The 16,188-nt window shown below is 36.8% G+C and overlaps 1 protein-coding gene and 1 pseudogene across 1 annotated transcript; both read right to left on the bottom strand.

Annotated features, from left to right (window-relative positions):
- Nucleotides 1-1,719: 1,719 nt before the first annotated feature.
- LOC143574072 (RING-H2 finger protein ATL13 pseudogene) lies at nt 1,720-3,113 on the bottom strand (annotated as a pseudogene).
- An 11,586-nt stretch (nt 3,114-14,699) lies between these two features.
- On the bottom strand, nt 14,700-15,164 carry LOC143574067 (secreted RxLR effector protein 161-like). Its single transcript, XM_077058790.1, has one exon. The coding sequence runs from the start codon at nt 15,162-15,164 to the stop codon at nt 14,700-14,702; it is 465 nt and encodes a 154-aa protein (XP_076914905.1).
- Between the last annotated feature and the right edge of the window lie 1,024 nt (nt 15,165-16,188).

Here is a 16,188-nt window from a genome sequence, read left to right as displayed (position 1 = left end):
TACCCGTTTATGTACCACTTTTTATTTTTAATTCCAAATCTTTGACGATCTTGAAACCAGTACTAGTACGGGTAACAAACAACATGAACAGGTAAGTGACAGGTACCATATTAGTACAAGTATAATTGGTCGTTGATTTATTGATAAGATAGTATTGAACAACCCTAATCCGGTCACCGACTTTAGGTGACTTGTTTGTTTGTTTAAATCTTGGATGTTATATTATTTAATATTGAAGAAGCGTTTGGTAGTTGTTCAATAATAACATGGTTGAATAATTTTTTTTGTATATATTAAATATAAAGAATCCCAATTAAACCCGTACATATTCCAAACATGCACAAAATACCAAACGTACCCGCTCCCGAACCTGTACTCAATTGTACCTGTATCGAAATTCAACAAAAACGAGCGTAATACCCATACCGAATAGACTAAATTGATACATATACGAATACGAATATTTGAGACAAAATGCTCATCTTTATATAAAAAAAATAATAATAAAAAAATAACAGAAGGATATGAAGAAAATTGAGGTGGGAAAGAGAGTTTGATGACTATTTGACAACACAATATTCTAACATAATACTTGAAACTTTATCCTAGGGTATGAATGAATGTTGCATACACCCTGAGAGAAACAGACGAAAAAAGCTTTACATTTGCAGTTTACAGAAAAGAGAGGTGTATATGTTTACTAAAAAGAGGTGTACGAAAAAAATACTATATGAGACACATCAATTAAATGTCCTCTCAAGTCATAATAAAACGTTCACAATAAATAATATAAAACATATTATAGCATGACATGTCTCATTCATATTAAGTTTTTATGATGATAATGCACAAATAAAATAAATATAAACACCATATAAAACTTAATGTACCTATTAAGTTTCTAGCATAATAACTCTAGGGCCCTATACAACTTAATGTAGAAAGACTCATACGTCGAATTTAATTTCATAAATTCCATCATAACTTTATTCATTCTCATCTTTACTTTGAAAATTTGAAAGTTCACTTATAATCATATAGTGAAGTAGGGCATTATGGGGGTAGGGGTTGGTGGAACATAAGTGTCCTCTCTTTAATAATATTTAAAGTGAATAATTTTATTGTTTGTTTGTTAAATTCAAGTGTACAAAACAAATCTTGAACTCATTATTAGAATTAGCTAGTGATATGTTAATCTCTAAATAATACAGAGAGTACGTGAAGGTCTATTTAATAATATAATGTTTTAACGCAATGTTAATCTTATTAGTGTGTTTTGATAGCGCACATCACTCAAATTGTTTGTAAAGAGTGCGTTCAATCTTAGCTCGATCGTACAATTTTCGAGCCAATCTTGCTCGCTAAACATGAGCTTAAGCTAAAGCAATTTCTAGCTACGCAGCCTGACTCGCAAAGGGCATTTTTTTGGACTAAGAAAAAGCCATGTATATAAAGATTTGATCTAAAGAAACCAATCTACATATAAAATTAGTATTAAAACCAATCTACTCTACTGCAGGAAACCTAAAGAAACCAATCTATCAAATTGCAAGTATATATAAAATTAGTATTGAGAACGAAATCCAATCTTGTTGTTTCTTTTTACTAATCATGATCTAATCTACCCTAAAAATATTGGAGAACACCCATAAAATATCAAAAAAGTCCCCGCCATGTAGCTCAGTTGGTTAAGGGGGCGCAAGACTTGGAACAATAAAATATCAAAAAGGTACATTTAGATGGAGGAAACTTTTAAACATGTGTTGAAGACAACGAATGATCCAACTTGATCTGATGCCAACCCATAAGCCAAAATAAACTCCTCCTTGCATAAGATGGTGGATTTGATGCTTCTTGATCATCATCATCCCACCTCCTAATATCCATTTCAGAATTAGTCCTCGTTTCCGCCTTCAATCCATCAAAACGGAATGAGAAAGACCCTCTTGACGATGGCCCAATCGTGGCACCAACCGTTGTGCTCGCCTTTTCTTTCTTCCCTCTAAGCCAAATCTTGGACACCGAAAAACTATCCCTCTTGCTCTTCCCATTCCCACCATTACCACCACCACAAACTTCTATTCCCGTGAAATCTCTCCTTGAATCGCCACCACATTCTGACATTGCTGGGCGGTGTGAAGGAGTGATTGGTAGGGAAGACTTCTTGGTTGCTTGTTTCTTCAGTTGGGTACTAATTGCTACCTGTAAAGATGAATTCTCATTCATTACATATTCAAAAGACCCCATTGAAAAACACCTCCTTCCATCTATTGTTTGCTTCTGACTATCACCACTATCCACACTCTTTAACTTTCCAAGCTTAATAGTAACAATCTTCTCCTTATTATCATCTTCTTTTATCATGTCACCCTTATCAAATTCAAATCCTTCACTACTCACTCTTTGGATTGATGAACCATTCGGTTGATCATAATCAACAATCTCTCTAGAACTCTCAACACTCCCAGATTCACGAACGAACACAATTGGTGAACAAGAACTTGAAGTAAAATCAGAAAGCAAACTACCTCTACAAAGAGGACAAGTGGAGTGGGACAATAACCATGTATCAATACAATCCATATGAAAAGCATGACTACATTTTGGCAATAACCTAAGCATGTCTTCACTATGAAACTCACACAAACACACAGCACAATCAAAAGGATCTTTCACACCAGACACTGATTTGTAACTGAAAACAGGCAATGTGTCAATGAAAGACTGGTCAACGCCTGAATCATGGAGATGAAACAGTTGTTGTAACTGGCCTTGAAGTGCTGTCACGTTATCAAACTCATCTGGATCCCTATTAATGGGCTTGAAGAAGTATCTAACAAGAAGATGAAGCAACCCAGAAAGGAAAACAATGAAAGCAAGAATTATGATGATTAGTAGAACACTTGGACTCATCATATAGTTCAGATTGAGCCAATGTGATTGGTTGCCTGTCGTAGTGGCGGGAGGTTGTGGTTGTGGTGGTGCGAGAGGTGTCCGAGTGTAAAAATAAGGTTTTTCATAGTTAGAAACATATGTTTTCTGATGCATTGTTTCTGGACAGAAGAGAAATTTGTAAAGTTTGAATCTTTATTTTGGAAAATTAAACTAAGAGATCCTCATGTGTTATATATATATATATATATATGTATTTTTAAGAACCCATGAAAGATTTTATCAAGATCTCTGAGTTGAATGTTTGGATGGAGCTTACAGGTGTCTGTGTGTATGTGTGTGAGAGAGATGAAAATGGAGTACTCTGGCAAAATTAAATTTTGAATCCAGAGAACTATATTACAAAAATAGTGAGGAAGGGCAATGCATTTATTGATGTTTAGCATCAAATTGAATAACATGAACTCACGAAGGAACAAATGTATTTTTTTCCTTTCTTTTTATTTTTATCAGCAAATGTGCTATTTTCATTTGATGATTATGTATAAAGCTACTCGTTGTGGTTTAAAACTTTATAGTGTCCTTTCATAGTCATGTAGACAATGGGCTTTAACTAACTAATCATTTAACTATCATATTATGATTTAAATAATAGTTAAATAAAAGAAAAAAGAAAAAAAACAAATGTGTGTGTTTGCATGTGACTGGTGGAGAGAAGTTGATCCCACCCATACCAAGAATGATAGCATCCGTTAATGGGTTGACACACCTTTTAATTCTCGTGGCGCAATGTTCCCAAGCGTTATCCAATGACGTGGCTAGATGTGTTAGACTATAAAGGATAGTCTACAAGTCAGTGTGGAACACAAGAATGGTAAAGGGAAGATCATGTGACACCTTTTTTCTTTCCAACCATGATGGAAACGAGAAAGGAGGGTGGTGTGCAGTTTGCCTTGAATTCGTCACTGAAAACGATGATTTGTGACTGAGGGAGCGAGAAAGGGGAGGGGAGTGCGGGAAGGGTGGTGATGTGGCTAGGAAGTACCGTTGGTGACATCACTTGCGAAGAGCGGGTTGGTCAGGATGATTCCTACCAACCTAAGTTTGCTATAGGAATGATTGTTGGGTTTAATGGAAGATAGTATTTGTGTCCATTTATGAAAGTGCTCGTCTCAGTTTTAAATAAAATTTATGTCGGCGTATACATAAAATAATAACATTACTATTGCTTTTAAAAATTAAATTTTAGTAACCGATAACAAATTGGATTGATAAACAATAATATGAACACACAATAATATGGAAACGATTTATTTATTAATCTGAATGTGTTTGTGATAATTTTACAATTAACCGGGGAGGGGTATTTATACCCTCCGGACGGTTATTACCGGAGACGGTTATTCCGACGGTTACTCCGGCAAGGGTCCGATGTTTACAATCTTTACACAAAGTATCACCTAATTACAATTTTGGCACTAACTATACTAACGGTATTTTCTAACAGAGTTAACGAACCTCTAATAAACTTAATGGGATCGATGATTAACTTGTGAAATCTGTTTCTTAATTATGCCATAATGAGAATTAAGTTACAATAAATGTACATAAGTGAGACTTATTGTTAGACTCTTCATGAGTCCTAATGGTTATGTATAAAAGAGGCTTTATGCCTTGGTTAAACAAAAGAAAAAGAAGAGAAGTCTTAAACAAAATGATGATCATCAAAAAGAAATCTTAGTATATTTCTTTTTCCAACAATATTGTGAAGGAGTACTCTTTAAACTTCATCTTCATACTTCCAAGTTCCAACACACTAAACTATCTGGTGCAACATCGGGCGTGTGGCCTTTCCCGGCAGTACATACTGCTTCGGCTGTTGTACCCTGGGAGACAGACGCGTTGTCTTATGTAAAGACGCGAAATCTGTTTTAAGGGAAGCGTGTAGAATACGTGCCTCAGTCTCAACCATCAACCACGCTCAATATATATTGTTTGTTTATTTTGTTGCAGTCAATGAAGTTAGCCACATCAAGGATAAACCAAGACGAATGTGAATATACTCAATGAGTGGCAGACCCAAGTCAAGAAGTTTTTTGTTGAAGTTATCACCAAAGACATCCTCTTGAATCTTTATATTAATATAAATTGTTCTTTATTTCATTTCCTTTATGGTTTTGTGCACGATATTGTACTACTGACTTCTCATTACTAACGAGAGTATCGTTAGTGTTTACTTTATTATTTTATTTTTTAAATAATATTGTGACTCATGTCCTACAATCTTAAAATAGATTTCGTGAGATTGTTGCTACAATCTTAAAACCTTATTTATAAGGATTTTGGGTTCACGAAATGATTTAAAAAAAATATTTTAGAGATTATAACCTTATAAATATTTATTTTTGAGAAATATCATGTGTAGTACAACATCGATTTTTGATATTTTAAAAGATTGGAGTACAATCTTATATCTAAAAAATACTGCGTTACAGTAGAAATGTTTGATTGCCCTTTTGGTTTAGAAACGATTTTTGTCATCGTTTGTATATTAACTATAGTGTTAGAAACGGTATTGGAAAACCATTGGGATTTTATTGGTTTTGCTTTAGCGATTTTTGCAATCGTTTATGTCTAACATTTGTGTTAGAAATGGTTTTTAGTAAACTATTATTAAATAATCGAAGTTTTATATAATTTACTATAAAACGATTACAATAAAGTGGCAGGCAAACGGGCAACAAGCTGCGCCGCAACCCCCTTTTGAACAGCAAAGCCAATCCTGCTAAAAACGAAGCTTTGAGACCTAGAAGCTGAAGAGGTTCCGTGTACGACGCGCTGAACCCTACTCAAAAATTTCACAGCCTCTGGAGCCAGAAAACCAAATGTATCAAAGGCAAATGGTAGAAAGACATGTTGATTATCTAAACAAGCTTTCTCGTGTTTAACAACTTTGCCCGATTCAGCCTTCAACGCAGCCTGACCCACAACAAACCCACGGTCCCTGAGCCCAACAAGAGGAGACACTCCTGTAAGATCCACACAGGCGTGTTTCCCCCCTGCCCACCCGAACACAAGAATATCAGCTGGTCGTAAAGTAGACCTCCCTTCAATAGGATCCGTGAGAAAGTTAACAGGGGCCTCCTTTTTAGCAGAAATCCCTGCCCGTTTAAGAACATCACACAGAACATCCCTAACCAGATCATGTCTGTATTTAAAGCCAGGCAATTCTTTGCAATGCACCGCATGGTCACCAAAAGAATCCAAACAGACCTTGCGACAAATTGGGCAAGGTTCATCCGTCGGGAACATAGGGATCATTAACCGGTACTTAAGGATAGCCCGATACTCCAAACCCGACATACGTTGGCCTAATCCTTCAATGGGGATAGCCGTTAGAAAATCCTGAGCCCGAGGAGCCCGAAGGCATTCAAACACCGCCTTTTGGCGAGGGGATAGATCAAACTTCACTTCTAAACTCTTGACGATTCCACTAAATAAGGCACTCGCCACAACATGTTGGGCTTTAGGGGGGGCGGTGTCCTTATTAGAGAACCCGCTAAGATCAAAATCTGGAAGTGAAGTACGTAAACGATCCATCGCACACCCATAATCAGAGTCCAACCCATAAATATCACAACCCCGAAGAATATGGTCTTGTAAACACCACGACTGTGCTCTCGAAGCCACAAAAGCATATGTAGATACATCCTCGGCCGAACAGAGACCCAACCCCCCATAACGGATCGAAAGTGACGCCAACCTCCATTGGAGATCCCCAAAGAACGGACCTCCACAAATCACGATGTCCACAATCACCCTTCGAAGACCATTGTCAAATATAGAAACAGCTTCCCCCACATACATAGGTTGGCATGTTCTCAAACCGAACAAAAGCTTGGCGACTCCCATACATGAGCGAAGCAAAAGAAGCTCGCATTGAGGATCCCGAAGTCTTGGGAGACAGCTCATCAGTTCCACAGCGCTAGATGCCCTTTTCATAGCCAAACTACTGATAAACCCCGCATCCTGGCTTACAGCACCACCAAGGAGTTTCACGCCAAGCACCGGCCTTCCAATCCCGCAAGGGAACAACCCCTCCTGTGCCTTCACCCCATTGCATGTTGGCCAAAATAACTGTGTTTTCTTAACGTTTAATTCAAGACCCAAACGAGGCCCCTCAGACCTGATAATATCTAATGCTTTGGCTACCTCTCTAGTATCCCCGATAATCGTGCCATCATCCAAGTACCAAGCATGAAAGAGAAGCTTGCACCGATCTCTGATTTGGTGAACAAGTGGGTGCAAAGCTAAGGCAAAAAGGAGAGGCCCAAGAGGGTCCCCCTGCTGAACCCCAGTGGTGGATTTAATGAAAGTATCACCCACATATAACCTAGCCGACTGCCCATATAAAAAATCCACCCAAAGAGAAATGGAAGGACATCGACTCCGAACCTCATGTAGAAGGGTCGTCCTATCTACTAAGTTGAAGGCATTGGAGAAATCAACAGTAAGCATAGCCAATGACCCATCCGAATGAAACTGATTTAGAAACCTGTTCGCGCTATGAAGCACGGCCTCTGCCCCACTGGGGACTCCCACCCCAAATTGAAAGTCACCGAGGTATTTAACCATCTCCTTCCCGACACCCCTCATAGCCACCTTAGAGACCAACCGCCTCCAAATGGCCCCAACGGCAATAGGTCTAATCCCATTGTCCGGTTTAAGCAACGGCGTAAGTGGGGCAGACGCAACAAACTCTGCCAACACCTTAGGACACCTTCCCCCCAAAAATAAATTAACCACCGCAGAGATAGCCTTGAGCAAACCATCCGCAATCGGAGACCCCTCTCCGCACAACGCATCTAAAATATGTTGGGCTCGCAAACCGTCCCGCCCACACGAAGTCCCTTTAGGGAAAGACTTAATGCACCCAAGCACACTATCAACGTCCACGACAAGGGGAGACTCAGAAAGCAAGGAAGCAGGCATAATCGGAGGTGCCATGATGGGATGCTTAGACAACAAAGCGTTCAAAGTATCCTTACCGAAAGGTGCAACCCCTGAAGAGCATAATACCTTGACCGCAGCAGTGAAATGCCCGTCCGCAACTTTTCGCAAACATTGTTTAACATTGGCGCCCAACCCGGCGTTGTCAGACTCGGGTACAAACGCATCACCACCCGGGGCATCTCCTAGGGGTTGGTTAAAAAGCGATATAAGGAGCTCAAAGAAACCGTCACGGTCACCCCAAGCGGATAGCGACTGTTGAATAATTCGGCATTGCTCAGACTTTCTATTGCCAGACATGCGTTGCTGACGATTAGAAGGTCTGAAAAGTCGTAAGGTGCAACGTGGTAACAACAACAGTTTCACCCATGCCTCAACAGACTCTGGCATAGCCGCCACCTTACCCAGAGCACCCACTAAGGCTTGGGAAAAAGCCATACGACAACTATGAGGAATGTTTTTAACAGTCGTAATAGGAAGAGTGAAGACACGCTCAAGGAGAGCTACATCCACCTCCACCCTTCCCACCGCGACAACTTCCCTCCCAACATGTGGCTTCGCAATCCCCACTATATATTCCTCCACATCTCCCGTGACACACTTGTACCAGACCGACCCGTCATCATGATGGCACCCCCGACGGAGAGCATGTGACTCCATACACGCTCCACACATCCACCTACGCGAGACCTTTAAAGCCTCACCAACCAAAATAAACAAATCCAAATTTGTCGAGATCGCCTCCCGTAAGGTCTCTTTCTTGTCATCCGATGACAAATGAAGCCGCTTAATATGTGCGGCCAATCGAACCCCCATGGACCCCGGTAATCCATCCGGGCAACAGTGGAAGCCTCTAAACGGACACGGCCAAACAACCTCCTCAATAGCCCCGGTCATACCACCCCCGACCCACAAAACACCCCGGTAGCCAAGTACCACACCAAGAAAAATAATAATAAAACAAAACTCGAGTTGAGTTTGAGGAATGAACACCCGAACCAAAGAGGAAGGAGGAGAGCAACCACCCGTTGCCCTCCCCTCCTCAAAACACCAAAAACAAAGATTATTTCATTGAGGCGTTTTGTCAAACACCTGGCGGGCAAACTATTTTCTTCAAAATTTTAGTTGATGATGATTCCTTTTTAAATGTACAAAGTGAAAATGGGATTTGATGAAGTATGGATGATTGAGTGTGCTATAAGCTAAAATAAAAAAAATGTATGGTTGAAGATATTGGGTTCGGTCAAAAGTTCAAAGAAGGAAAAGAAGTTGGGTGGGTCAAACTTCTAAGAGAGTGACCATAATATATGGATTTGACTATTTATGGATGACAATAATATATGGATTTGACTATTTAACTTAATATATAGTTCCCATTTCAACCTCATAGTTAAGTTAATGTTTAAAGATAGGGTATTGGCTTTTAAGTGGGTTGTAGAGGACCAGGTTTTCGGTGCGTGGGTTGGGAAAAAGCCGTATTATTGGTGTGTGTTGATTACTATTCGTTTCTTGTAAACGTTAATGATCTAACGTGCGCGTTAGATTGAGTTTATCGGTTTGTGTAAACGTTTCATTTCTTAACATGTGTGTTAGAAATGATTATTTTTATAAAATAATATGGCTAAAAAGTTCTTTAAACACTTCGTTTCCACATGTTTAAATATCTTACATGCGTGTAAGATACGATTTATTATATATATATATGTGTGTGTGGTTAAAACGTTTTATGTAAACGTCAATTTCTAACAGCCGTGTTAGAATTTAATGTGGTGAGACATCCATGTTTAATATGGTGAAATAATGCACAAAAGCTTCCACGAGTGTCTTTTCGTATTTCTCCAATTAAATTACCAATAATTCAAGCATTAACTCGATGTTAATTGAGCGACTTTTGAGCTATACATTAGAAAACCAACAGTTTAAAAGGTTTTGTCTCAACGTTTAATGTTTCATTTATGTATAGTCTTTTCTTTAACTTGCGTGTTGGAAATGTTTAAGTCCTGCTTGTTTGTTAGAAAAATTGACCGGAAATGTTTTATGTAAACATTTACTTTTCCAACGTATGCGTTAGAAATAATTAGAAATGGTTTCTTTTATAGACTCTATCATTGGAAAATGTTATATGTGAATGTTCAAGTTTATAACGTGTGCGTTATAATATGTTTTTTTACTTGCGTTCTAGAATCCATTTTAGTACATGGTTATTAAACCTAAACCATATAAAATCATTTGATATTTTATGTTTTGATTTTATAAACTCTTTTTGATATTATTAATATAATACATTGCAAAACTAAAGAAATGTTTTAGAATGATTTTTTAAACAAAGTTTTGAATGTTTTTGATAATTCAAAATGGTTCGCTACTCATGCTGAAAGTAGTATACATTAAACGAAGATAACGTTCTCAAGGATACTCTATAGTGGAAAACAACTTCATGTTGTGTGAACAAAATTGATTGTTCAAGCTTCGTTACATAAATGTTCTAATTGTAACAACTTGAGGTTGTTTTGAACATATTTGTTCAAGAGTATAGTTTCAATACTAGAGTGAGGATATGTGTGCATGGAGTTCTATATGTAGGAATACCTCAATGCATAACATAAAATGATATCATTGAGATGATTTCGATTGGATGATGAAAGTGTTGAATAATAATAACACTTTGATATTTGATGTCTAGATGTTGTCTATTTATCCATTTGAATATAAGGGTTTTACACTTTATGTTGTAGTTTTAGTTGTATTATTATTTTGTGTTCAGTCTTCGGATAACACATGCAATTTTACAACCAAATACAACAATATTTATTGTGACCTACAAATTATTATATAGAGATTTTTAATGAAAATTTATGTTCTTTTTTTGAAAAAAAGGAATAATTTTAAATGGATAATGCAAAAAGAATTTTGCATCAGAAACAACTTGTGAGTTGATGCGTTGACTAAAGTCTAAGACGACACATCAAATGTATAACCATATCATGAGAGGATCATGAAATAACGCGGTGAGTGTATTTAGATGAAATACCTAAGGTTATTATCCTTTAAATTCACTAAGTGTGAATAATAACATATGAATTACTATATGTTGATGAGATATATATATATTTTTTTTTGAAAGTTAGATGAGATATTTAAATCCTTGATAGTTCATGAAAGATTATATCTTTGAAAATTCACCAACTTTATTATGTTACTATTGTAATTGAATTTAAATAAATCTTAATAGATTTATTATAATATACTTACAATAACGATGGATATATGTTTCTACTCTCATCCATTTCGTTTGAACTATGTGAAAGTTTGTCTTTCATTTTGAAAGAGTATCTCAATGAATAGTTTCAAGAGACAACAATGAAATGTAAAAGTCACTTTATGCAAGTGTGAATTCCAAGAGTTGAGTATCAATCTGGTTGACTCTATCTCAACATAATAGTGATTGTAGACGAGTAGCGGTCATCTTGTTGGTAATAAATGTATTTATCAAGATGATTAGGATTAAGACTTATGTTCAAAGTCCATATAAGTCATTGATGAAGCCTTGAAGATCACAGGCAAAAGCGTTATGTTCCTTAAATGAATGAAAAAATTATGTATGTTCTATATACAATAACTTTGGGGACTGTGAAAAGGTCTCATAATTATGTCTAAACAAAGGGTTTAGTTTTTTCAAAGTGATATTGTAGTGGATGTGAAGGATCAGAATGATGCATCTTCTGTTCACATGTTAAAGTATTATAGTCTAAAGCATGCTAGACTAATACTTATTAATTATGATGCTTTATGAAGACTAATTAACGCGAAAATTTGAAGCATCAACAACACAAGAATTATGTATAGACAAATTTAAAGAAATTTTCATTCAATATAAGGTAACAATATAACTTATAAGGATCTTGAGAAGACCTCAACTTTCTAGGGTTGCCTTAGAGAGTGATTTAGAATCCTTCTAAGTTGGTGATGTTTGATAACAAACATTTGGCAAGTGTTACTTTATTAGTAAGCAATGATGAACTCATTGATACAAAGACATGGTCTTGTTCAAATCATGAGTTTTGAGTTGTCTTCATAAGTAAAGTTAAATAAATTATATCAAAATGCAAGAAATATGGGGGAAGCCATTTAAGAAACTACTCTTTAAAAGTATGTAGAAATGGTAATTGATATGATTTATAAAACTTGTGTAGAAAGGATGAACCTTTCTTTACGCCATTCAAAAGTTGGATAATGTTATCCAATAGAACTTAAATGTGGAGGTGTCTTGCATTTGAACTTGGAAGGTTTAGCGATGAGGGTTATTGTAATCCAATCTAACATTGCAAACACACGACTAAGTGGAGGACCAAAAGGTCAAAGTGTATAATGGAGATGTGTTTGCCTTAATGATAAGTGTATCTTACAAAGACATATATTATAACCAGATTCAGGTGGCTACTGAGGTTATAGTCTTAGAAATTTGACACTAGGCAAAATTAACGTATAAGTTAAGAACACATCATAACAACTGATCTCAACAACGCAAGTTATATGTACTGACTTTACACAGTCAAAGATAATGTTATGGATCCAACAACGTGAGGGTTCAGTAGAGATCAAGTTGTGGAATGAGACTAAAGCCCATGAAAAAGGGTATATAAAGGAAACCTAACTTAGTTGACTGGAGATCCCAAGATCTAAGTTCAATAGGAAAACCTAATTATATACCCAAGGGTGGTCACTGTGGGGGCATAACTAATGTATAAGCTGACACATAAGCTAATATCTATATCCTCCTAAATTAAAAAGGGAGTCTAACTGCTTCCTAGTCCATTCCTATAACAATAGTGACATGTTGTGAGGCTAAGCATAATATATGGTTAATGATTTGTGTAAATCATTATAACCTTAATGCTTTTAATGATTTGTAAATAATCACCTATGTGAGAGAAGTGGGGTCGCTTCGAATGAAATTATGGGGTGTGCAATTCCTAGAGCTTTCACAAAACCAGGCTAGTGTTCCAGGACCATAATGGACACGATAATGAGGGGATGTGCCCGGCTAGGGAGAGTATTGTGTGAAGTTTATTGTCGTCTACACAAAAGGGGGTTTGTTCAAGGACATCGCGTCTACTAACCAATAGGAGACTAAGTATACTTCACAAAGGAAGGTTCAAAGCTAACACCTACTTAACCTGCAATACTTAACTGTCGAGGTTCCATTGGATATTTTTTTTTGTTTCATCGATCTCCATTCATGTGGGGGATTGTTGAAAAATTTTTAATGAATGTGAGATCAATGTAAGGCTCTTCATGTACATCTTGTGCACCTTTTCTTAATTATGCCATAATGAGAATTAAGTTACAATGAATGTACATAAGTGAGACTTATTGGTAGACTCCTCATGAGTCCTAATGGTTATGTATAAATAGAGGCTTTGGGCCTTGGTTAAACCTAAGAAAAAGAAGAGAAGTCTTAAACAAAATGATGATCATCAAAAAGAAATCTTAGTATATTTATTTTTCCAACAATATTGTGAAGGAGTACTCTTTAAACTTCATCTTCATACTTCCAAGTTCCAACACACTAAACTATCCGGTGCAACATCGGGTGTGTGGCCTTTCCCGGCAATACATACTGCTTCGGCTGTTGTACCCTGGGAGACAGATGCATTGTCTTATGTAGAGGCGCGAAATCTGTTTTAAGGGAAGCGTGTTGAACACGTGCCTCAGTCTCAACCATCAACCACGCTCAATATATATTGTTTTGTTTATTTGGTTGCAGTCAATGAAGTTAGCCACATCAAGGAAAAACCAAGACGAATGTGAAGATACTCAATGAGTGACAGACCCGAGTCAAGAAGTTTTTTGTTGAAGTTCTCACCAAAGACATCCTCTTGAATCTTTATATTAATATAAATTGTACTTTATTTCATTTCCTTTATGGTTTTGTACATGGTATTGTACTACTGATTTCTCATTACTAACGAGAGTATCATTAGTGTTGACTTTATTATTTTATTTTTTAAATAATATTGTGACCCATGTCCTACAGTTTTTAGCACTTTTCACCACGTTTTTAGCACTTTTCAGCAACTTTGGCTGATTTAATAGCAGTTCAGCACGTTAAACACGTGTTTCAACACGTTTTTAGCTCATTTCAGCATGAAAATGGTCCGTTTCAGCAAATTTCAGCGCGAAAACAGCTTGATTCAGCAAGTTTCAGTGCAAAACAGCTCGTTTCAGCCCAACACAACACGTTTATCAGCAGTTTCAGCAACTACCAGCTTGTAAAACTGCTCGTTTTAACACGTATTTTTAGCTCATTAAAACAGTAAACAACAATTAATCAGTAAGTTTTGGCCCGTTTGACAACTACAATGATAACTAACTGGATCGATAAACAATAATACGAACACAAAATAATATGGAAACGATTTCTTTATTATAAACTGAATGTGTTTGTGATGATTACAATCAACCGGGGAGGGGTATTTATACCCTCCGGTGACGGTTATTACCGGAGATAGTTATTCAACGGTTACTCCGTCAAGGGACGCGACGTTTCTTAAAACGTCGCATCTGTTCTATGTATCATATTTACACTTTGTACACAAACTATTATCTAATTACAATTATGGCATTAAACTATACTAAAAGTATTTTCTAATAAACTTAGCAGGGTCGATGATTAACTAACAATCACCCCCTTAATCTCGATCTTGTAATGCGAGGTCCTTGACACCTAGTAGTTGCTGCATCTCCGTGAACTTGATTCTTGGTAATGCCTTCGTTAGTATATCTGCCTTCTGTTCCTAGCCACTAATGTGCTCCACTTCGATTTGTTGCTTCTCCACGCATTCTTGTATGAAGTGGTATTTTGTACTTATATGTTTGCTTCGCCCATGAAACACTAGGGTTTTCATCAATGCTATCGCTGACCTGTTATCCACAAACAGTGTCACTTTCTCTTGCTTCCAACTAGTCAAGTCTTCTAACAATCCTTGTAACCATAAGGCTTGACATGCAGCTGAGGCGGCTGCCATGAATTCAACTTCACAAGATGATAAAGCAACTGTAGATTGTTTCTGAGTATTCCATGCAATTGGAGCATCACAGAAATAAAATACAGTTCCAGTTGTGCTCTTTCCATCATCAACATCCATGTTATAGCTGCTATCACTATAACCCTTCAATATTTTTCTGCCTCCTTTCTTGTACTGAATTCCATACTCGATTGTACTTCTTACATATCGTAGTAAGTGTTTCACGACTTTCATGTGAGCTACTTTTGGCGAGTACATAAACCGGCTTGCATATCCTACTGCAAAGTTGATGTCTGGTCTTGTATGAGTTAGATACCTTAGACATCCTATCAGCTTTCGGTATTCTGTTGCATTTGCTTCAGCTCCTTCTTCATTCTTTGATAATTTTAGACCTGCTTCCATCGGGTATCGCGTAGTATTACATTCTAACATCCCAGCGTCCTTTAATAGCTTCTTTGCATAACCCGATTGCTTTAACATCACCCCTTCTTCATTTTGTAGTACTTCGATCCCTAGATAGTACTTTAGTTTTCCAAGATCACTCATTTCAAATGATTTCTTCATTTGCTGCTTGAATTTTGAGATATCTTCTTTATCGTTTCCTGTTACGATTAATTCATCAACATAGACGCCTACTATTAACTTTCTTTTTCCCTTTTCACGTGTATACACTGGTGCTTCTCTTGGACATTTCTTGAAACCAAGGTCCTTTAAAGTATTATTTAATTTAATATTCCAAGCTCGTGGTGCTTGATGTAGTCCATATAATGCTTTTATTAGCTTGTAGACCTTGTTTTCAGCTCCTGGTTTCACGAAACCTTCAGGTTGTGTTAGTTCACGGTTTTGCGTCTCGAGTCTTTGTATTTATCTTTAACGTATTTGACGTTTTATTTAATGTAATAAACTATTATTGTTTAAGTTAGTTCGTTATATGTAAGGTCTAGTTCGCTAAGGATGTTTAGCGAACTAGAATTAAGTTAAGATCTTCCTGATTCGTTAAGGATGTTTAACGAATCAGGAGATGGTTCGTTATGGTATTTATGTTTATGTATGTAACGAAGTAGTGTCTAGTTCGCTAGGGGATGTTAGCGAACTAGACCTATCTTCTATTTATATGTGAACCCTGTTCACATTTAATCTATGTTTTTGAGATAATTATCGAACCTTTGTGCAAACTCTCTCTCAATTCTTCATACTGATATTATTAATATACAATCAATACATAGTAATATATATATAACGTATTAACGATAGATCT

Source organism: Bidens hawaiensis, unplaced genomic scaffold (genome assembly GCF_021521415.1).
Source record: "Bidens hawaiensis isolate Kalapana, Puna unplaced genomic scaffold, B.hawaiensis_p1.1 tig00026833_1, whole genome shotgun sequence".
Classification (NCBI taxonomy): domain Eukaryota; kingdom Viridiplantae; phylum Streptophyta; class Magnoliopsida; order Asterales; family Asteraceae; genus Bidens; species Bidens hawaiensis.
The sequence above is the reverse complement of the archived record's forward strand: the minus strand, read 5'-3'. Positions and strand labels throughout refer to the sequence as shown.